This window comes from Ceratotherium simum, chromosome 18, assembly GCF_057802395.1.
Source record: "Ceratotherium simum simum isolate JZ-2026a chromosome 18, ASM5780239v1, whole genome shotgun sequence".
In the NCBI taxonomy this organism is placed as follows: domain Eukaryota; kingdom Metazoa; phylum Chordata; class Mammalia; order Perissodactyla; family Rhinocerotidae; genus Ceratotherium; species Ceratotherium simum.
In genome coordinates, this window is record NC_141917.1 from 6,613,843 (window position 1) to 6,636,363 (window position 22,521).

Genomic DNA, 22,521 nt, shown 5'->3' on the forward strand with positions numbered 1-22,521 from the left:
CGGGCAGGATGTCCAGTGGTGGGGAAGCAACAGGAGTCTTCAAATAACCTGTGACAATGTCCACCAGGTTTTAGTGCCCAGGGAGCAGGATGCAGTTCATGGAAAACTTGCAACCTCCAAGAGATGCTTCTTTCTTTCCCATTCTCCACCCCTCGATGGTTGGGAAACCTGGCTAGCAAGTTGGAGGGATCAAAGTAGAAGCATAAGGAGTAGCAAGAGGGAGTGTAAGCCAACCATGCCTCCTTCCCCACCTGCAGACCACCCACTGCAGCAGCCCCACCCTGAGAAAGGGAAAAGTCTCACATTTGACCAGGTTCAGTTTTGACTCCTTGTTGCCACTGAAATTATTGACGAGAGGACTCGAATTACCCAAGAGTAAGAGTACCCGAGAAGAGTCATGGGTGGTCCCACGTTTTCATCCGGGGTTGGGGAGAAACTAGTCTCACTCAGTAAACTGAAATGGACAGTGGGCACAGAAATACAGTTTCTTTGTGATTATTCTTCCATTACTTGAGTTGTTCAGCAGAATGGTTACATGTGAGCAAATGTTGAAATGACATCTAGCTCACTTCCAATTCTAAAGCTCAGTGATACTTTTTGGCAACTATGTGCTGCACAAGGATCCCCCATTCTAGACCCTGAATTCCAAAATATCCTCAAAGGCTGCCCACCTTCCCTCCCCCACCCCCACGTCCTCTGAAGTATAAGACAAGCTCAGGTCATTGACCAATCAGCTTGTGGTCCACTCTGGCTCCAAGCCCAACCCAAGACCTGAAGGAACCTTCGTGAGTTTAGAGTATGGTTCTAAGCCCTGCGAGTTTCATTGGCTCCAGAGAATTTGTGAAGCTCCTCATTTGTGAGGTTCCCCTGATTCTCAAGTGTAGTCCTATGGAAGCCCTGAATCAGGGACCAGGGGCCAGAGTTGTTTCCCCGAAGGTTCCAGGTGACCAATCTGTCAAAGAGGGCAGATGAGCAGTTTGCACGTCCAAGCCCCCAGCAGCACTCATAGCCTGCAGAGTGCCAGACCAGTACTCCAGAGTTTAGCTCTGGTCCCTAAGCCAGCTGGGAGCCTTGGTGGGTCATCCAATTCCCCTGACCTTCCATTCCTTCTTTTAGCTATGGTTCTTAATCAAGGCTGCACAGCAGGATAACCCATGGAGCTTTTCAAAAAGATGTACATGCTTGGAGCCCACCCTGGGGGACAAGGTTCAGTTCGTCAGTGGGGAGGGTCGCAGCGTCTGCCTTGTCGAAAGCCCCATTGGTGACTCTCCCATGCATTCCTATTTGAGGACCATGGAGTGAGATGACACATCAGACCTCTTCCAGCTCCAACAACCTGGGGTTCTGGGATGAGAGTTCAGAGGACAGTTCGAGAGCGTTGACCTTGATTAGACTCCACCAGTGAGGTTAAACTAGGCCCTCATATCCCAACTGCTAGTCAGTTCAGGCTTGCATTTCATTATCTCCCATTCCCAGACATGCTTAAAGACCCCAGGGGAAAGGAGAAAGGTAAAGTGACATGACCTGCACGTGATGGAAGGCCCCGTGCTACCCCTAATCCAGGCGGCACAGCCGGTGGTCACCTGGGAGACGCAGGGTGAAGTATAAAGTGTAGCATTTATAAGAGGGAAGTCTGCATCAGACTTGGGAACTGCGACCTTGGACAAGTAATGTCATTGCTCTGTGCCTCAGTTTCCTCATCCAGAGGTTGAGAATAATAGTACCAGCTTCATAGCATTGTAGTCAGGGGAGAGTTAATGCCTGCAGTGTTCAGAGGGGCCCAACTTCTCATGCAGGGTGAACACATGAATGTTCGCAAAAATAACTTTTCAGAGAGAGAAAGTAGGGTCTGCACAACAAGTCAGCTCAGCCATATTGAGAGCAGAGTAGAAAAGGAAAACCTTGATTCTGTTGTTCATGTATTGTGTACAGATTGTGAGGCAATAGCAGAAGGCATTACAGGGTGGTTGGCCCTGAGAACAGGAAGATGACAGGAGTCTAGATTTTCCAGGAAGTCGTTGTGACCATCCATGGGTCACAATTGCTCTGATGTGTTTGTTATGAGACCCCAGTGGGGTAAGAATGGTTCTCCTGAGAGCCCGCGAAACCTTGGAGTTACGGTGCTGTTGAAGGGCTAGCTCCCTGCCAAGAATTCATCTGGGTGCCCCAGAGAGCAGAGCTCACTGATAACTTTCACGCAGAGTGGATTCCCTCACCCCGCCAGGCACACAGGATGTGCCACTTGCTAGCATTCTCCCCTGCACTCAGAGGTCGGCCATCTTGTTTAACAAAACTCTCCTCACGTTTCCTGGTGGAGGGAGCATTTCTCATGATGCACTGTGCCCACGATGGCATCTGGCCATTCTGCCTGTATCAGGGCCATCTGAGGTTCCTGATGGGCCAGCGCCAGTGGGAGGGCAGATCCTCACACCTAGGACCAGCCCCCGTGCCCACATAACACCCTAACTTTCTGAAACTTTCACTGAACCTGAAAGTTTTACTATATGTTTTGAAAATTATGGAAACACTTTGAAATTGTATTTATAGGACATTGTCACTTTACTCATGTCTATGGATGAAGAACTACGAGCCTCTTTCTGTCTAAAAATAAAAGGATATCCTGAATAAATATTGTTGGTGTCTAATACGATATGAATAAGTAGCCTGAGGAGATTCACTTGTTCTTTCTGGTGTAATTAAGAAGTAACTCGATGAGTTTCATCTGCTCCTTTTAGGAGACACTAAAGAGGAAAATGCAAAAAGATCCTAATCCAAAGAATGTAGCCATAACGAGTCATTTTGGGACAATATAGTAGTTTGGGAAATCATTTTGTTTCCCTTCAGTTGCTCAAAGGACACTTGCTTCTTAAGCCAGAAGTCTGTGGTCTCTTGCAGTTGTCTAAGGTAGCGTTGACAGAAAGGTTTACCTGGAGGCGCATCTTGCGTTAGCTGGTAGTGGCAGCAGGAGCACAGTATTGAGGATTCTGAGCCTGCATCCGGCTCATTAGAAGACTTTGCCTGTGGTCAATGGCCGGTGTCTGGAATGGGCCTGGGACTGGGGTATGGCAGGTGGAGTGGGGCACAGGATGATTTCTTTACCGATGCTAACATAAAGAATCACTTGGATCAGGAGCATGTTAAACGATTTCCTAGTGCTCAACTCTCCCTTTCCTCCTGGGCAGGAGTTATACCACCAGTCCTATGACTGCGTCTGTGTCATGTTTGCCTCCATTCCGGATTTCAAAGAATTCTATACAGAATCCGATGTGAACAAGGAGGGCCTGGAATGCCTTCGGCTCCTGAACGAGATCATCGCCGACTTTGATGATGTAGGTACTTGAGAGTCACCCTTGACAGGTGGGGGTGACCCCAGTCCCACACCTGCGCATGCCTGGAGCCAGCGCATTTGAAGTTCGTTCAATACCATGGCGTATGTTAAAACTTGTCCTTTGGTGTAATTTTTGGTGGCTGGCGTTAAAGCTTTTTGCTCTATTTAGGTCCCTGACTAATTTTGGGGAGACAAAAGCATTTTATTATTGAAGCAGTTATGATTGCTAGGAACAACTAACAAAATTCAATCTAATAAAAATCTATCCAGTGTGCTATTTTGTTTTCTAGAAAGGCTTGAACTCCAGGGAAAATACTTGCCCATCCCTTTATATATAAAAAGATAATGAATATATTTATCATAGTAGATTATTGGTGTGTCTGTCTGTGCATACTCCAAGGTCTCTGTCAGATATTAACTTGAACTGTGCGAGGATGACATGCTTTATTATTGAGAAAGCGATATATGTGTGGGATAATATATTCTAGAAGGGACAAAGTATATGTTTTAGAATTTGAAATAGGTGTCATTTTTTAATTTTCAATTTTCTGCCTACAACGAGAATAATGTGTTTTGTTTTCTGGTAAGAATGAACACACCTCTGGTATTAAGGATATTGCTGCTACATCATTCTTATCAATATTGAGCAAAATATATGAAAATTGACACCCATGAACATACGTTCATTATGATTCATGGAACTTTAAAATACAGTGATGAAATTATGTAGTAAAATGGTTTCAGGCCAACCTTCTAAGTGTCTTGTGGGTCTCGTGCATTTCTCTACTACCACCATCGTCACCATGAGATTGACTCAAGATTCATGGTAAAGTAATGACAACTAGACATTTCCACTGTTAGGCTGAGTTTATAGTAAAAAGCAGTGGTATATTTGGTCCAGTTGCCCCTCAATAAAATAAACGTTCCCCAGCACTGGTGGGTGAGTGACAGTGCTCCTTCAGGTGGGATTGGCTCATGGATATGTGACATGTGATAGGGGGATTTGTTCACCTGTCTTAAATTCCGACATATAATCTTGAAGGAAATGTCTCTGAAAGTGGGAGTACCGAGGAAGGGTCAAGAAGATGCTCCCAGGCTTCAGTTGGCGCCATTGTCCTCCTGAGCAGAGACAGAACCTTCCAAAGTTTCCGTCACTTGTTCTCCCCACCCATTCTTTCTCATTCTTCCAGCTTCTGCTCTTATTTCTGCCTTTCTTCCATCCCACCCCAAGGCCTAAAGTAGTGGATGGGGAGGAGTCAAGTACGAAAGTGGTAACTGGTGCCAGAAACTGGGACAGGAAGTTTGGGGTAAGGGCTGATGGGAGGGGCCATTCTAGAGCTTTATTCCCTCCACATCAAGTGCTCAGAGGGCAAAATCCAATCCTCTGCATGAATTGGTCATAAGTCACCCTCACCGTGCAGGGAAGACCTCACTCACTGAATCATACTTTGTATTTAGGCCTTTGAAACATGGAATCGGGAAATTTATTAGAGGCCATTATCACTTGTGTCATAACTTATCCCGGTTCTTTCACTAGCAAATTTTGAAAGGTAATTTATGTTAATTGGAAGTAAATCCTTATACTGCATTTCCTTCCAAGGATACACTCTGTGTGAAATGCATAAAATGTTCTTTCCCAACAAAGCCCAAGTCGAAGGGTGGAGAAGCAGTGGTTGAAACCAGTCATGTTCCCATTACTGTGAACTAGAATTTGAAAATGTCTCTAGAACGTTCCTGGTTCTGGGTCAGCACCTGACTGAGTAACCAGATGCCTGTCGTTGCTTCGCAGCTGTTGTCCAAGCCAAAATTCAGTGGAGTTGAGAAGATCAAGACCATTGGCAGCACATACATGGCCGCGACGGGTCTGAGCGCAGTGCCCAGCCAAGAGCATGCCCAGGTACAGATGTGTCAGCCGCACGGTGGTGCATGGGAGCCTCGGCTCTGCCCACAGGTCGTCCCTGGAGCCAAAACAGCCATCAACTGTACTGGGTGCACAACCTAAACCTCAGTGATTGAGGTCTTATGAGACAAGCTGAGAATTCTGGAGGCTTCTGAGGGTCTGTTCACAGAATTTTCTCTGGTGGACAGGGGAAGAAACAACTGACCAATCTGGTAGCTGCTTGATATCAGATAAATATGCAAGAAAGTAGAAGGTTAGGGCTGTTTATTTAAAGGTGACTCATTAAAGGATGGCTCCTGGTCTTTTGATTAAAAACAATGTGTTGTCAAAAAATGAGCTGACCACGTAGAAATATGGTTGAAAGGTGATTTGGGCAAAATTGAGTATCTGCAGTCAACTGGAGTTTTTGAGGGGATTTTCTGTTATGTTGTGTTTTGTTTCGGTGTGTGTGTGTAGATATGCTTGTGTAACTTGTGGGTCAATAAGCAAGACCCCCTTTTCCTTCAGAAGAGTGGACTCCCTGATGTCACCAACACAGGTTTGCTGTGGGGCAGAGGTGGTGGTTGCAGCACAAGGAGAAGAACTCACCAGAGCACAGCTGGCTCTAGGCAGGCAGCTTCCCCCCAGGAGAGGAAGGGCTGAGCCCCACGTACCCAGCCCCCTCTCCCACTCCCACCTCCCGTTGGACGGGGCAGGAAGGGACAGAGGGACAGGAGCATGCTAAAATAGAGCTCCCTCCTCCAGGGACATCAGGAGGGGGTCCTCTTTTCCCTCTTAACATTCGTGGGCAGAGACTAGAACATGAAACATCTGACTCAAAATTAACACGAGCGTTTTTCCAAGTGAATGAGGTCATATGTATTTCGTTTGCTCTTGTCTTCGGGTGTTTGCTTCCAGATTATTACTTTTTAATGCATATGCATTACTTTAGTAATAAGGAAAAGTAAAAGAAACTAGCAATAAAAGCAACCTTAGAGGAATCTTATCTTGGGTTCTGAGCAGCGCCCTCCAAGCCATCTTGGCACCTGAGGCAAAGGAAAAATGTTCGCCCCTATATACGTGGTGTTGTGTATTTTTAATGGTTGGGTTTTTATTGCCAGAATGTTAAAGTGTTGAAAAACTACTGGAAAATTTAAAAATAGAGGTATTAAAGTGTATAACATTGTTTTAATTTTGAATATCTTATTTATACCAAAAACAGAACTAATTATAATTTTATTTTCCTGGCTGTAATGGAAGCAAATTTATACTTTTTCAATCCCTTTGACGTTCCAGAAAAAAATTAACCATTAAAAAAATAACATTTGGGGGGCCAGCCTGGTGGCGTAGTGGTTAAATGCGTGCGCTCCGCTGCTGGAGGCCCGGGTTCAGATCCCGGGCACGCACTGATGCACCGCTTGTCAAGCCATGCTGTGGCAGCGTCCCATATAAAGTGGAGGAAGATGGGCACAGATGTTAGCTCAGGGACAGTCTTCCTCAGCAAAAAGAGGAGGATTGGCAGATGTTAGCTCAGGGCTGATCCTCCTCACAAAAAAAAATAATAATAATAACATTTCGGGCTGGCCCAGTGGTATAGTGGTTAGGTTCACGCAGTCCACTTTGGCAGCCTGGGGTTTGCAGGTTTGGATCCCGGGTGTGGACCTACGCACTGCTCATCAAGTCATGCTGTTGCAGCATCCCATATACAAAATAGAGGAGTATGGGCACAGATGTTAGCTCAGGGCCAACCTTCCTCAACAAAAAAAAAAAACATAAAATCATGTATATAGAAACAGACATCTTTCCTTTTGCCTCAGGCTCTCAAATGCTCAGCATAGCTCTGTCAGAATCTGTCTTAGTCAGTTCGGGCCGCCATAACAAAACACCACAGGCTGGCTGGCTTCAACAACAGACATTTATTTTCTCACAGCTCTGAAGGCTGGAAGTCCCAGGTCAGGTCCTGTAGGTTCCCGTTCCTGGTGAGATTTCCCTTCCTGGCTTGTAGATTGCCCTCTTCTTGCTGGGTCCTCACATGGTAGAGAAAGAGGAATCTTGATGGGGATTTCTCTCTTCTGCTGTCATCAAAACTTGCCTTCTTAGCTCTCCATGAGCTGCTTCCTGACTTCTTACCAGTCACCATTGTTAATAAATGACTATTTATCTTCATGGTAGAACGGAAAGGGCATGGCTTTCAAGGGAGACTGCTCATTACTTACTATAATAGCTGAGATTTCTGCACTCCGTGTCCTTATGTATAAAATGGGGATCATAGCCGTTTCATAAGGCTGTTGGGAAGACTACATTAATATGCAAAATACTTAATAGACTCTATGGGCAGAGTAGGTAATAAAAATGATATAGTTCTCCATCAGCTGAATCTCTCTTAGACCCATCATCCAACCCCCCCCCCCCCGCACCATTTTATCAGCAAGAATATCAAGGAAAGCTGCTTACCTATTTGTTTACATGTTTGTTACATGCATATTTCATTTAAATTTCTCCCTTAAGAAGCTTACAAAAAGGAATACAATGCAAAAATATTTTTAAATTACTCAACTAATGTGGAAGGAACTTGAAAGATAAGATAGAAACAAAGATAAGGATGATACATAAAATGCAAATAGCAATGTCCTGACCATGTTCTAGGTGCGCACAGGGTGAGAGGGAAGATGGCTAAGTTGTTAACACTGAGGACCCTGGAGTCAGATTGTCTGGCTGCAGAACATGATTGTGCCACTTACACAAGTGATGGACTCTCTGGGTTCCCTTTCCCCACCTGCACAACAGGGATAAAGAGAAGAGCTCCTTCATGGGAGTCATTGCAAGGATTAAACACAAACGGACATAGAGTGTTGCTAGTACTGGTTCTGAAATTTCCAGCAGCCAAAACAAGTACAATGTTTCAGTGTTCATAAAGTAAGGTCAAATCACTCATTCATTAACATATTTGAAACAAGACCAAGTCAGGTTGGCGTTGGGTATCCCACTGGGCCCCTGACCCAAGCTCTGACAAATAGGCCCTCATACACATCACCATGGGTCTAGAGTGAAGAGTGTGTTCAGTAATTTCCTCATGGAAAATAGTTTAAAAAGTTGGGAGTGGGGATGTTCACTAGAACGTCCCTTAATGTGTATCTAATCAAATACATTCTCTGGCAGAGTGAGATCAGATGGAGAGCAGTGAGAGTCCAATTTAATCCAAGTTTAGTGAATCTTTGGCCTTAATGAATCCATAAATGTCATTTCGTGCCTCAGAGTTTTGGTAAACACTGGGAAGTTGTGAGTTCCAGTCATGTTCTCTGACAGATGCCTGAAACTCTGGTGTTCTGAGCCACCAAGTGAGGGCCAATGTTCATGCTGTGAAGATTACCTCACCTGGGAGAAGGCTAATGTCCCTTCAGAGAACCTCAAGGTCTGCTCAGATCTCCCAGGAGCTCCAAGCCGGAGACCAAGGTGCTCTTAGTCAGCAGTTCTAAATCTTCAAAATCAGGTGAACGCCAGCATCACAGACGCTCAGTGAATATTTGACGAATGGAAGAAGGGGAAGGAGGAAAGAGAGGAGAGGACAGGAGAGGAGGGGCATGTTAATTTTAGCTTAAAAAATTACCTTGGTTGTTACTGTTGGGGAGGAAGACAAATCCTCTACCCTCTCTAGGTCCTTCTGGCTGCACTATGAATTAAATTGACATGAGACAGAATAACAGGAGAAAAATCAAACAAACCTGTATAACATGTACACGTGGGAGAAACCCAGGGAAGCTGAGTAACTCACCAAAAGGGCAGAGGCTGTTACCGTAAATGCTATCTTCAGCTAAAGAAAAGGAGGATGTTGGGGATGTGGGGGGAGTCAGTTATGGGAGATTACCAGAAAAGCCCAGTAAACAAGAGTAAGATTATTACGCAGATTTAAGTCCTTGCCTTCCACATTGATAAGAGTTTCTAGAGATAAGGTCATCCTCCCTTCTTCCTGGTAGAGACGGGGAGACACCTGTACAAATGAAGATTTCCCTTACAAGTGTAAATGTCTCTTACAAGGGGTAACTTCTACTTTTCAGAGCCTCTCCCATGTCTGCAGTTTTTAAAAGTATCCAGCCCAAAATAATCCTCATGCTAAAGAGACACATTTGGGAGTGGCCAATTCTGATACCCCACATTACCCAACAGTCCCTTGACTGATAAGATAACCTCAGTAAACATGCATTTACTTTAAGCAGTGTTCCTTGCTGGTGAAACTTCCGAAACAGCTTGCAAAATGTGTTCTAGGGAACCGAATGAGTCGTCTCACTGTGTGGCTGGAAGTCAGTTAAATGTTTGGAGGTATCTAACAGAAACTATTTGGATCATGGGAGAAAGAGCTGCTTCATACTGTCATCAAATATTTATCAAAAGCTCAGTTATAAGGACTTTTGAAATGAACTGAGTTCTTCTAGGGCCTGAGCATGATTTTTTTCTAGGGTTTACTAGGCTCAAATGAGTTATTTGAGCATTAGATTTAAACCCCATTTCCAGAACTCGGTGTCTTCATTTGTTGCTGAGGTCACATAAGACCTGCAGTGTAAGCTCACTGTGTGAAAACAGATTGGGCGATACTTTATTGGAGAGTGAAGCGAATTTGCTGCACCTTGGTTCACTAAAAAAGCAAACCATTTCTCCTGCAGCCAATCTGTTCTCCTTGCTAGGACAGTGTCATTTTTACTGCATAGGATTTTGCCTGTTGATTTAACAGCGTGTGCTTCCCGTTAAGTAGCAAGATGTTTTCCAGCTGGCTGCACAAACCTCCAAATCGTGGTTTCTCCATAAGTCATGAGACAAGAAATAGTAGCCCTGATAGAAAAGCGTAATTGGTCTTCAGAAATGACTCTGCGTTTTCACCGAAGTTAGCTGGCAGTCAGCTTCATAGTTCCAATTTTTAAAATTGTTTGGATTTTCACCCACAATTTTAAGTTGAGGATTTATGGCAACAATAGTATTTCGTTCGCCTTTTTCTAGAATGATGTAATTCACCTGAGGAAAGAAAGAACTCTTTCTTTTGGAACCAGAAATTTGCTTCCTCTTCTTCATTCGTATTTATATTATTTAGTGCAGTGGTCTCTACTAGAAGCAATTTTGCCCCCCAAGGGACATTTGCTAATGTCTGGAGACATTTTTGGTGTCACGACCGGAAGGGGAGGTGCTACTGGCCTCTGGTGGGTGGAGGCAGGGATGCTGCCCAACGTCCTACAGTGCACGAGACACTCTTCCATCCACCACAACAGGGAATTATCCCCCCAGATGTCAGCAACAGAGGTTGAGAAACCTGCTTTAGTGCTCTCCCTCTTCCCTCGCGTTCCACCAATGCAAAGTGGATTTGCTGAATAACCCCCTTTGTCATTTGCCTTTTCCTTTCGTTGTTTCCTTGGTTTTCTCCATCTCCCTGTCATCCTGAGTAAGCAGTTTACGTCCACTGTCTCCATTTTCCTTCTCACTCATCCCTACTGAGACCCTCAGCGTTGGTTTTCATCTTCACCCTCTGTAGAGAATGCTCCCCCACAGTCGGTCACCAGGTGCCTCCTCTTTGAATGTCCCCGAAAGCTTTTTCCATCTCTGATTGAGCTCCTCTGGGGCCCAGTGGGATTAAACCCTTGTCCCAGAAGTCACCTTCTGTTTCTCCTACTCTTAAGTATTCCAGTGTCTCTTACTGACGCCCCTCGTCCCACCTGAGGGCGTTCCCCAGCTCACCCCTCTAAGATTCTATCCTTTTCTTCCCTTGGACCCTCACTCACTTTAGTGGACTCATGAATGATCCCTTCTGGGCACGTGCTCCCCAGGTGAGCATCAGGCAGCCTCGACCTTCCACCAGAGCTTGATGATTCTCTCTGCTCCTCCCCGCCATTTCCTCTTGGCTCCCCAACAGTCAACCTAAGTGTAGTCTCTCCGTCAACATTTATCAAGTGCTTCTCCTGTGCCAGACACACTCGTATTGTGGAGACACATAGTCTCTGTGCTTGTGGAGCTCACAACCAGTGAGGGGGACAAAAGAAAGACCGCACTGACTTCAGGGCTGAGATGGACATCTGTGCCACAAGCCACAGATGAGTACACAGGCCTGCCGGCAGGGCTGGGACTGAGTTTCACCAGGCAGGCTGAACAGAAGCTGTGCTCCAAACCATCTTGGTGCACCCAATCATTAAATACTGGGGGAGCGGGAACCTTCAGGACATGTAAATACATTTTCTGAATTATATACATATACTAATAATCTATTTTTATGATATAACCAAAAATAGAAATTTTTTGAAGATAAACTTCAAAAATAAATACAAATATAATAGGTGTTACAAATGAATGGTAAATATAAATTAGCAACAGGAATAATAAATATAAATTAATAGTAAACAGAAATAGAAATTTCCACTTATCTTCATTGGAAACCTTGGACTTTTCCTCTTCTTCAGCTCCATATGTATGATAGCCCTATTCCTCAGGGGATGATAAACCACCCAGACACGAGTAAAGGCAGAAAAGTGTTACCCTCTGTATTAGTCTACTAGGGCTGTCATAACCGTGTAACACAGACCTGGCAGCTTAAACAACAGAAAGTTATTTTCTCCCAGTTCTAGAGGCTGGAAGTCTAAGATTAAGGTGCCCACAGGATTGATTTCTTCTGAAGCTTCTCTCCTTGGCATGTAGATTGCCGTCTTCTCCCTGTTGTCACATGGTCTTCCGTCTGTATGTGTCTGTGTCCTAATCTCCTTTACATATAAGGACACCAATCATACTGTATTAATTGGATTAATGACGTAGTTTAATCTTAATTACCTCTTTAAAGACCCTATCTCCAAATACAGTCACATTCTGAGGTACTGAGGATTAGGACTTCAACATACGAATTTTGGGAGGGACACAATTCAGCCCCTAAGATCCCCTCCCCCAAAGAGGCAAAAGGAGGGGAAGGTGTTTCCAGACCAGGGAGAGCTGTGGCAGGTGAGGATGGGGAAGAGGAGAAATGAATCCCCCCACTTCTCTGTCCTCCTGCCCCTTGACGTTCCCCTGGCCCTGCAATTGGTCAATCCAACAGGAAGCCAGAGGACAGGAAGTGCAGTCCCTAGAGGTCAGCCTCCCAGAGCCAGAGCCCAGTGGAGAAGGGTCAAGACTGGGTTTGAAGGGCAATGGAGAACCTGGGCCAGCCCCTCCCCAACGGTGCCTTCTGTTGGCGATTTCTGGGTTAAAACAATGTAGGCCCTGCCCAGTGTCTTCTAGTGTTTCATGTGTCCCCAAGGCCACAGAAATGAGTATGGACACAATGCTTCCTTGAGATGAGAATTAATTCTTACAAAATGTCTGCAGTGCATTGAGCATCATTTGTAAGCATTCCTTTCTGGCTGAAGCCCAGGTTTGTGACTGAAGGGAGTCCTTCCAGCTGGTTTAGCTCTGACCCCGTCCACATGTGTTTGTCTCCACTCAGGAGCCCGAGAGGCAGTACATGCACATAGGCACCATGGTGGAGTTCGCCTTTGCCCTGGTGGCGAAACTGGACGCCATCAACAAGCACTCTTTCAACGACTTCAAGTTACGAGTGGGTGAGTTGTGCCAAGAGATCTGGTTTCAGCTGCGGAGAAGGCTTAGAATAATAAACAAATTCTCGGGAAATGTTGATAGTCCTTGCGATGTTGGAGGAGGACAATGACAAATGCATCTTTAGACCTGCAGGACTGGCTTGCAGGTGGAAGGGCTCAGGGAGGTTATGAGCCCCTGGGGCACTTTTGTGCAAATTAGGAAAAAAATGCCCCTTTGATTGGACTCAGGCTGCAAGCACTTGGTTTAGCAAGTGGCCTGTGAGCTGGATTCCAGTCCCACTGCCCATGTCCTTCCAGCCAGGGTCCCTCTGCAAGCCACGGCATGCATAGCCTTAAGCCATCCCAAGGAGCTAATTTAAGCCATTGTCTGTAAGCCAATCCATTATTTTATGGACCGCTGCCAATGAAACAGGGACCCACCACGTGCTGTAAGATGCATCCAGATTTCGGAGATATAGAAATGTAAAAAAAAAAAGTTGCATCTTAGAATTGTTGAAATAGTCACACACTGCTGGGGTCACAACCTCCAGGAACACCACACATGTGTCCTAGGTTCTGAAAAAGCTGTAGCTTTTCAGATTCAATGTTCAAATCCAAGAGAAAAAGCCAACTTTCTTTCAAGTTAGAAAAAAATTTCTAATAAGTTCTTCCCTTTAGGTTGATTCTTGAGCGTGTTTCATGCTTGTGTGCCTTTTACAAACGTCTATCAAGAAAAAAAAAAGTGTGTTTTAAGCCCTCGGGTTAGCACACAGCTGCCTCGTGAGGTTTGCGGTTACTTGCAGCTGTGCATGATTTATGAAAGCTTCTTTGACCATTTTATGTTTTTCTTGGCAACATTTTGCTTCTTCGGAAGGCGAGTCCATGTAAAAGTAGTTCTTTTAACACATGTCATCTGAATGGCTTTTCACTTCTCTTGCATACAGATTTCAACTTTTTAAAAAATCCCGATATTTAGAGCTATTTTCTTCCTTTGCTCTGCATATATTCTGAATTTTAAAACCCAGAAGCATTCCACACCTCTTGGACAAATGGGATTCCCTTCGCTGTATGTGTGTCCTGTTAATTGGCAGCATCTGGACACGTTTTCTTTATGCTTTCTCACCCCCTGCACATGGACCTTTGTCCAGGCTCCGCGTATACGAATGTGGGAAGGGCCGGGCGGGCAGGGGGCTGCCCAGTCAGCCTGCTGACCGCATCAAATGTGGAGGTGTCCCTTTGACCCGGGAGCTTCTTCATTGTTTTGACAGCTTAAAAATGGGCTCCTCAGACTTTCATACTACCCTCCTTTAAAGAAAACATCTATCCCGTGGCAGAATGACCCCTCTATTGTCAAACATATATGAACCAAAATCATATTGCCCTTCATTGAGAGGGGGAACGGGGAAGATTATTTGCTACTTATATCCAAAGCACAGTGTTCTTGGTTCTTGGACCATAACGATGTTTTCCAAATCAATGAGCAATTGAATGGACCTCCCTCAGTATCTGTTATTGAGTGCTTACTTTATACTGATCATTGAGTAACTATTAATATCTGTGCACTCGCCCCACATACCTGCTCTCTTAGATTTCTAAGGAAGCCTAAGCTCAGTGTTTCACCGGGCCTTTGAGCCTACCTTTCCCCAAACACTCAGCCTCTCCCGGGGGCGGCTTCCCTGCTCCACCGCGGTGCATGGCGCCATCCAGTGGCACATCGCAGTAGGAACTCTGAACAGTAACAATGCACCCCCAAAATGATGATTCAAATAATGAGTCATATTCGCTTTTGGTGTCCTTTTCTGCACGTCAATCTGTAGAATCAATTGGTTACTGGGAACCACAAATCGAGCACACGCCTGCCCTAAGTAGAGATCACCCTGTTGCCAGCGAAAATGGGTCCAGGCTCTCTCTCCATCCCTGAGCTGCTGACCAAGCAGGACTCAACAGGCAAAAGGAAAGCTGATGGCAGAGGAGATCACTGGCCAGCAGCTGGAATGAACTATCTGGGGTGTCTAAAGCAGAGGTGTGAGTTTTATTGAGTGCTCCACAAAAGCAAAGGAGAATTTCTCTCTCGCCTCTTGTGAACCTTTGAAGATTGGGTGGAACAGTGTTTGTACTGCTCATCCTGCCTGTCTTTCCACTGCAAAGAGGAAGCCTGGCCTTGGATCTGTAACAGGCTGTAGAACCACATAGTTCAGCAGTGGGAAATGAAGTCTCTCAGAAACACCCTCATTAATCAATACAATTTGACTCCTGTAGTAAGACAGGGGTCCAAGATCCAGGAGAAAATGTAGGGGGAATAAACAACCAATCTCCATATCTCTATTTCTGTTTCTATAGCCCTCCTCCACACCACTCTCATAACAACTGTGCGTCTGTGAGTTTGAACTGGGTTCTTGGGACAAGGAATCATCCTACCCTACCGGTGAAGTGGGGGTGGGAGAAGAACCAGGCCTCTCCTTGACTAGGGAAGTTGATCAGACTTTTGAAACTCTGGCTTCTGATGGCGGATGCCATCTCTGTATCTCATGCAGTGTCAGAGCGCACCCTGACCTCAGGTGTATACGTATGATAACCATGGTTTTATAATTACAATTACTAAGAGGGGGCGGTCAGAGCAACCGTCACCTTCACTGTTAGTGGTGGCCCAGGATGCCTGAATATCTGGGGAAGGAACGTGGGCGCAGTGCCACGTACCCCTTGAATGTAAGAAATCCACCACACCTTGGCGAGAACTCAGCCAGCTGGACTGAAGGGAGGTGACTCATTCATTTCTCCAGCGACCTTTGGTTCAGTCTCTTTGGAGAATTGCAGCTTGTGAGGAGGCTAATGCCCCAGAGGTTGGATTTTCCTCACTCTGGTGGGTGCAGAGCTGCAAAGCCCAGCTTCAAGGGGGCCAAGAACCCCACCAGCAGAGCCTGACAGACCTTCCAAAGCTTGTGTGGAGACCGCCCGGGTGTCACTCCGCCCACTAGGGTGAGCTCCACCTGCCCTGGGATCTCCTGCAGACACGAGCTCTTGGGACCACCCTCAGTCCTCTCGTTTCTACCCTCTTGTCCTTCCCCGGTTGTGTATTGTTAAGTGCCAGTCATGTTCTCTTGTGAAAATTCCCCCAAATTTGAATTCTGTCAAAATCTCTATATTATGAATATTAAGATTTGTTGGTTTTTTTAATGCTGACGCTAGGAGACTCCCTCACTAGCTGCAGGCAGGCTGGGGTCGTCCTTTGGAAGGCGGTTTACCATGGGAATCAAGAGCACAAAAATACTTCTCAGGAATTCAGTCGACTCACTGATGGGATGTTGTTAAAGGCAGCACCCCTCAGGGTGGGAAGAAGCCATGTGCTCCAGAAGCTCATGACAGAGATAGGAGAGGAGATACCTTACGAGCAGGTGTCAGGGAGCCCACTGCGTGGCTTTGCCGTCTGCCTCTGCCATCTACTGCCTGGCTGATGGCTCCGTGCCTCTGCTTCCTCACCTGAAAATCGGTGATGATAACAGTACCCACCCCCTAGGGCTGTTGTGAGAATTAGAAGAGTTTTTATTTGTCAAGCATGTAGAATAGTGCGTGGCAAGTAAAAAATGCAATACTAGCGTGGTGGTGGTGGTGGTGGTAGTGGTTTTAGCAAAACATTAGCATGAACGTAACAGTCCAATAGTAGCAGAATGCCAATAATTATAGTACATGCACTCAGTGTAGCCATTTAAAATAAAAATATGTGTATTTCAAAATTAACTAACTATAAAACCAATGGAAAACAATATAGTGATCACCTCTTGCCTGAGATTATATAGCAACAGAGAAAAACAATTATATCACAATGTTCAGTTCTTCAAAGCATACCAATTTTATGTTATCATGGAACAATGATAAATGGACATATAAGTATGAATCAAGATCCAAAAGGGAAAAAAAGACAAACATAAACATTTTAATATTTTTGAGAGGATAGTTAGAGGAATTATTTTCTTTGCTTTAGAGTTCCATGAGTTGGCCTAATGTCTGTTCAATAATGATGATTCAGGAAGGTTCTTGTAAAACTTTTCTGTTTAAGACAGTTGCTAGCATTTAAATCTTGTTAACCCAATTCTGATGTGTCACAGGTATTAACCATGGACCTGTAATAGCTGGTGTAATTGGAGCTCAGAAGCCACAATATGATATCTGGGGCAACACCGTAAATGTGGCCAGTAGGATGGACAGCACCGGAGTTCTGGACAAAATACAGGTAATTCAGTCTGCTCAGCCAACATCGGGCAGGTCTGTCCTCTTGGAAACCATAAATAACCATATCATGTAGACCATAAGTGATAATAATATATTAAAACAAAGGAAAGGAAGTAAACCTTGAGATTTACCTACACCTTCTTATTGGGGAAATGTTAACACAATAAAAATTATAATAATGTAAAGGTTATTGCATTTGTGAAAGCAAATGATCACAACGACCAACATGGCAGTATGACAGCCTGAGCATGAAGTCCAGGAGCAGGGCCCCTCTCTCCTCCTCCCTCTCCTGGACCCTACACCCTGAAAAGGGCTTTACAAGGGAGAGAGATCATCTCACCAAAACTAGATATAACCTCCTGCCTTCCTCTCCCCGATGGCTGAATAGAGAGGAGTGAAGGAGTGGACTAGGGAGAGGAAAGAAATGAAATTAAAGGTGATATGAAATGGCAGTACTAAATTGCACTAGCATGGGATATGGGCATCCAGAAATGGCTGGAAGGCTCTGGAATCTACCCAAGTGAGAAAAAGCCAAGACCTGACAAGTTAAAAGCTGTGATGAATGCATGCACCTGCTTGGGCACAGTGCCAGACACCTAGAACAAGAGACTAACTTCTCCAAATGAGAAGGGTGTGTGTTTGGGGGGTGGTGTGTGTCTGTGCTGAACTGTCTAGTTGCCTCACTCTCAAAAAGCAATGGTTCCACATTTCACCCCAGACATGTACTCTGGAATATAAATTCCTGCCAAATGGCAAATTTGTATGAAAATCAGTGGTCACAATAGGCTATCTCGATTTTTTCTCCTTTACGGAGAATTCAGTGAGCCCCTGTACTGTGTGTCTTGGCTGAGGTCTTCAAATAACTTTGCCTCAGAAAATTATGATGGAGACTTAGAGTCCTTTATTAACTTCTGGAGACAACATCAGTATCAGCAAGATGGGCTTTTCATTAAACCTCTGCTTTCTTGCTTGCCTTCCGTGCTACTCCACCTCCTTCATCCAAGAGGATCCTATTGCTGTGGCCTCTCTAAAGCATATCTTTAATTTTACGTGGAAGGTGACAAACGTTGCTTCTAAGGGTTTGCCTTCTTCCAGTCAGATTATTAGTCAACAGTGGCTGAAAAGTAAGCAGCCATCCCACGAAGAGAAGGGAGAGAGAAAAAAGAAAAGCGAGGGGAGGGGGAGAGGAAAGTTCCCGGGCCTTCCCAGCCAAATTAACCACTGCCAAGAGAAAAGAGCTTGCTCTGCTCACGAGATCCAACCTGAAAGAAGCTCTCAGCAAAAAGGGGCTCCTCTGACTGGGCTGGAGCAGTGGTCACTGTCTGTGGAGACGGACCAATTCCCACACTTGAGAGGAATGGTCAGCCATCTTGGCAGCCTAGTCTAACTACATCTTGATGACACCATGGCTTCTGGGGCTTTCTGCATGCACATCACTGGCTGCTGCCAATGCCCAGGATGCTCCAGCATTCCTGAACAACCTGGGGTCTTCTTTTTGGTGTGGGGAAAGGCATGCTTCTACCAACTTAGGCCCCCACCACAAACCTAGAACGTTCAGAAGATAGATGGTAGTTTTAATATGCTTCACAACTCTCCAAGCGGTTTTCAAGCACTTGAGCTAAGTATCAAAAGCAATATAAGAGAGTCTGGTCAGGGAGAGTGCTCCCTCCTAGAGATTGTAAATCCCCTACAGGTCACTGTCTAAAATGAGTTTGAGCTCATGGGTGTCTCTAAGAGGATATTGGGCATCGTAAAACTCTTTGTGATTTAGTGCAGAGCAGCCATCTGGACAGTCTCTCTGCTCTCTGAGCCTCAGGGAAGAAATAAGACAGTTGCTGCCTGTCAAGAGTGAAGTATGTCTGCAGGCCTGTGTGTGCTTCAGCCCAGCAGCTGGAAGGTTCACATTTGGGTAGATTTTCTTCTCCTGAGCGTGAAGCTCACTCCAGCTCCAGGAGCCTCTCATTTCCATTTATGTGCAAAAAAAGTGGTGAGATGCCAGGAAAAATAAAAAATGATGCAGAGACCATTAAAACTTCTCCTGGGCCTGAGGAGTGGGTTCTTTTTATTAAAGAGCATTACCCTCCCACCATGCTTTCTAGCCTGGAAGCCCAAAGAACTCATCACCCAGCCAGGCTTCCCTGGACTTGGAGGAATAATAGCTTGTGTTAATCAGGGAGTCGACTCCCTCCTCCCCGCTTCATGATGATTGTGTGGTTGGTGTTACAAATGCCAGTGGATAGCTCAGAAAGGCCAGTGGGGACACTCAGCACCAGTAAATACCTCAACTGCAAAATTAACCTCCAAGGTTCCAAAAGATGTGTTTGTTCTCTGTGTGGAAGGTCAGAAGTCAAATGCCTATAGAATTTTCGAATTCTGAGTGCCCCTAAGCTCTCTGATCATGAGAACACATTTGTAATCTGAGTTTCTTGACTATATCCACATGCTTTCAGTTCTTGTCCAGAATCCAAAGTCCCTCCTGTGCTGCTGGCTTCACCCTCAAGCTCCACCTGTCCTCCCCCAGGCTGAGCCAGGGGAGAGGAAGACATGAGCGTCTAGTACCTGGGTCCTCCTTTTCCTTCCCACTCTGCTCCTAAGGGTCCTGAGGACCCACACATTGGCCCCTGTGCCAGAGGCTGACCACTGTGTCACCTTGCAGGAAGATGGAGTGATTTTTCTAGCTCTTTCTCTGCCCTTGATCTTTACATGGCACACTTCACCGTACTTTTGAGAGCCCCCAGACGCTGTCCTGGGTTCTTATAAGCTCAGTTCTCCTATGATTTTGATGTGCTTCTGCCTCTGTCCCATGGCAGTATGTGCCCTTGAGGCCTCACTCAGCCCCCCAGCCCAAGGAGGCTGGCTCATTGCTGCTGCCACTGCCCCCACCACTGCACCGTCCCCCAACAGTGCCCACACCAAAAACAGAATTGTGGTGTGGCATTGCTGTGTTGTCCACCAGCCCGCCCAGCACATGTGCGTCACCCACATGCCCGAGGGGGCTGGGGCCCCATAGGGCTCCTTGTGGCAGCCGTGTCCATTTCCTCTGATGAAGTAAGGGGAAATCCCTCCTCCTCTGCTTTTTCACACAGTTCCAAAGCAGCGTTACCAGGGGTTTCTGGTAAACAGCTCCCTCCCTCTCTGCTCCATACCCAGATACCTCCTAGGGAGGACCATGTGTCCGACAAGGGGGTCTTCCCTCACCTCAGGATCTGAGGCCTCATTCTTAGCCAAGTCTGTGCATGTCACCCATTCTCTGCCTCAGAAAACATCTCTGGCAAGAAACTCCTCTAACACTCAAGCAGACAGACCCAGGCCTGGGCGACCATCCCCAGCTGTGGTCTCCCAAGGAGAGCACAGTGCAGGTTCAAGCTGAGATGGTGCGAGGCCCAATAACGGACAAGGCACCTCCCCTCAGGGAGAGAAGCTGTCTTCCCCAGCAGGCTTCACTGTCGCCTGACCCAGCAGGACCTGGACGTGATTCAGCAGCTGGAGTCCCTGCCTCATTGTGCAATGGCGGGAAATCACGAGACTTGCCACATGAAGAGGCTGCAAGCAGGGGGTGGGGGGGCGGCTCACGCCTTTTGGCATCTCATGTCAATCCAGGGAAGTGAGGAGACTCTCAGGACCTGACCGGGTGTCGTGCCCATGTGAAGGCTAGTGCAAATCCCCAGTGTTCTTTAGTTTGTATCATTGTATTCACGTGCATTAAACCCAAAACGTGGCCATTTGCAGGAGTTGCCTGTGCTGCATCTAAGAGTGTTTACTCCCATCTGTATTGAAATCTATTAATAATATTTATTATTTCATGAAATGACGTTTATGACAATTCGTAAATGTCATCCAACATTCCACCACTCCAACATACTTAGATTTATTTATTTTTCCAGGTCTCTTATGTGTGAATACATAACCTTCACATGATTGGAATCATAGCAGGGATCCAGGCTTAATTCTTCTTTTTTGGGGTGAAATATTCAACATTATTCCATTGTCTCATCCATGATATTGATTGTGATATCATCATAGTTTACTTAACCCTTACTTTACTTTTGGATGTTTCCAGTTTTTCACTGTCACAGCACTGAATTAAACATCGTCCTTAAAATTTTTTTCTTCTCATGGATTATTCTCTCCTACTGATTTCTCGGGAATGGAATTAATGCATCAAAGAACATGAACAGTTTATGGCTCTTTATCCTTATAGTCAAATGCCGTTTCAAAAGCATTGTGTGAAGAGGCACACTAAACACTTGTACATTTGTTGATGTGCTTCTAGGTTACCGAGGAGACGAGCCTCATTCTACAGACCCTGGGATACACTTGCACATGTCGAGGAATAATCAACGTGAAAGGAAAGGGGGAACTGAAGACATACTTTGTAAACACAGAAATGTCAAGGTCCCTTTCCCAGAGCAACTTGGCTTCCTGAAGAGTCGCCTTCATTTTGGCAAGAAGACTATGTTTTCAGGAAGGTACAATGCACTATCTGACTGCAACTATTGTCCCTCATTTTTGATGTGCGTGCTCTGTTCTGTCCTCTGGAGCCCTTGCAGACTTGTTCCCATGACCCGGTGGCATACCGTTTGGTGTCTGATGTGTGCCAAGATCGCCTTGCCACTTGCACTGTGCTTACTCCTAAGCAAAAGGAAAAGGAGTGTGCGCCATAGGAGAAAAGCATTCAAAGAACTAACAAAGATGATAGAGGTGAAACAAACAAAAATTCTTAAGGCAATAAAACTAGGGGGTGTATATTATCTTCCGGTGCATGTTCTTTTCTGGAAAATATGGTAGCTCGCCAGCTCGCTAGTCTGATATTAAAACACACAGTATTTGTGAATAAGTTGATTCTGTCACCCCACATGGAATTTGACTGTGTTCATTCACGTGTCCATTGCCAGTGGCTATCCACGGGCCCAGCTGGGATCCGTGGCTGTCACCCTGCTCTGTTGTGTCTCCTGCCAGCAGCAGTAGCCATCCATCACCAGAATTAGTTCTCACTACCTAGGAACAGTTTTGTACCAGACGCGTCTGATGTTTTGATGCCATTGTCTTTTGTAAGGTTAATTCATTAAAAGTTTTATGTACTTTGCTTTATAGTCTATATCTTTTCCACCCCCTGCCTTTTTTCTTTCTCCTGCAGTTTGCTCCAGAATTGAGGTTTGTCTTCCATTCATTCTCCCTGTTGACAGTTGTTTCAGAAAAAGCCCTCTAGAAGCAAAGATTGAGATATCCTTGAGTAATTCAGAGCAGGACAAAGTTTATGATATAGATCATTGATTAGGCAGCTCCCTGGAAAGAAAGCAAGCATGCTCAATGTGTCACATGGTCTGGTTTTCATTTTGGCATCTCCAGAGAACATTTTCAGGGGAAAATATTTTAATAGGAAAAAAAGCCTCTGCTAGCAACAGCACCCCCTCTGTCCACATACTCTGGTCTACCTTAATTCCTTGGGAGAGCGTCAGAGACAGGCTGTATAAGAATCACTTGGAACTGACTCTGTAAATCAGCAATCATAATAGCTTGAGCTAACCAGAGCTGTGGAGCCCCACAAGCTG

The 22,521-nt window shown here is 45.5% G+C and overlaps 1 protein-coding gene across 1 annotated transcript in view; it reads left to right on the forward strand.

Moving 5' to 3' along the window:
* ADCY2 (adenylate cyclase 2) overlaps window positions 1-22,022 on the forward strand; it is a 404,666-nt gene extending 382,644 nt beyond the window's left edge. Inside the window, exons 21-25 of the mRNA XM_087443107.1 lie at window positions 3,183-3,329; window positions 5,118-5,225; window positions 12,652-12,766; window positions 16,846-16,970; window positions 21,243-22,022. Of these exons, the coding sequence (XP_087299233.1) occupies window positions 3,183-3,329; window positions 5,118-5,225; window positions 12,652-12,766; window positions 16,846-16,970; window positions 21,243-21,395 (648 nt within the window). The 3' untranslated portion in view covers window positions 21,396-22,022. The remainder of the gene's footprint in view (window positions 1-3,182; window positions 3,330-5,117; window positions 5,226-12,651; window positions 12,767-16,845; window positions 16,971-21,242) is intronic.
* Window positions 22,023-22,521: the final 499 nt, after the last annotated feature.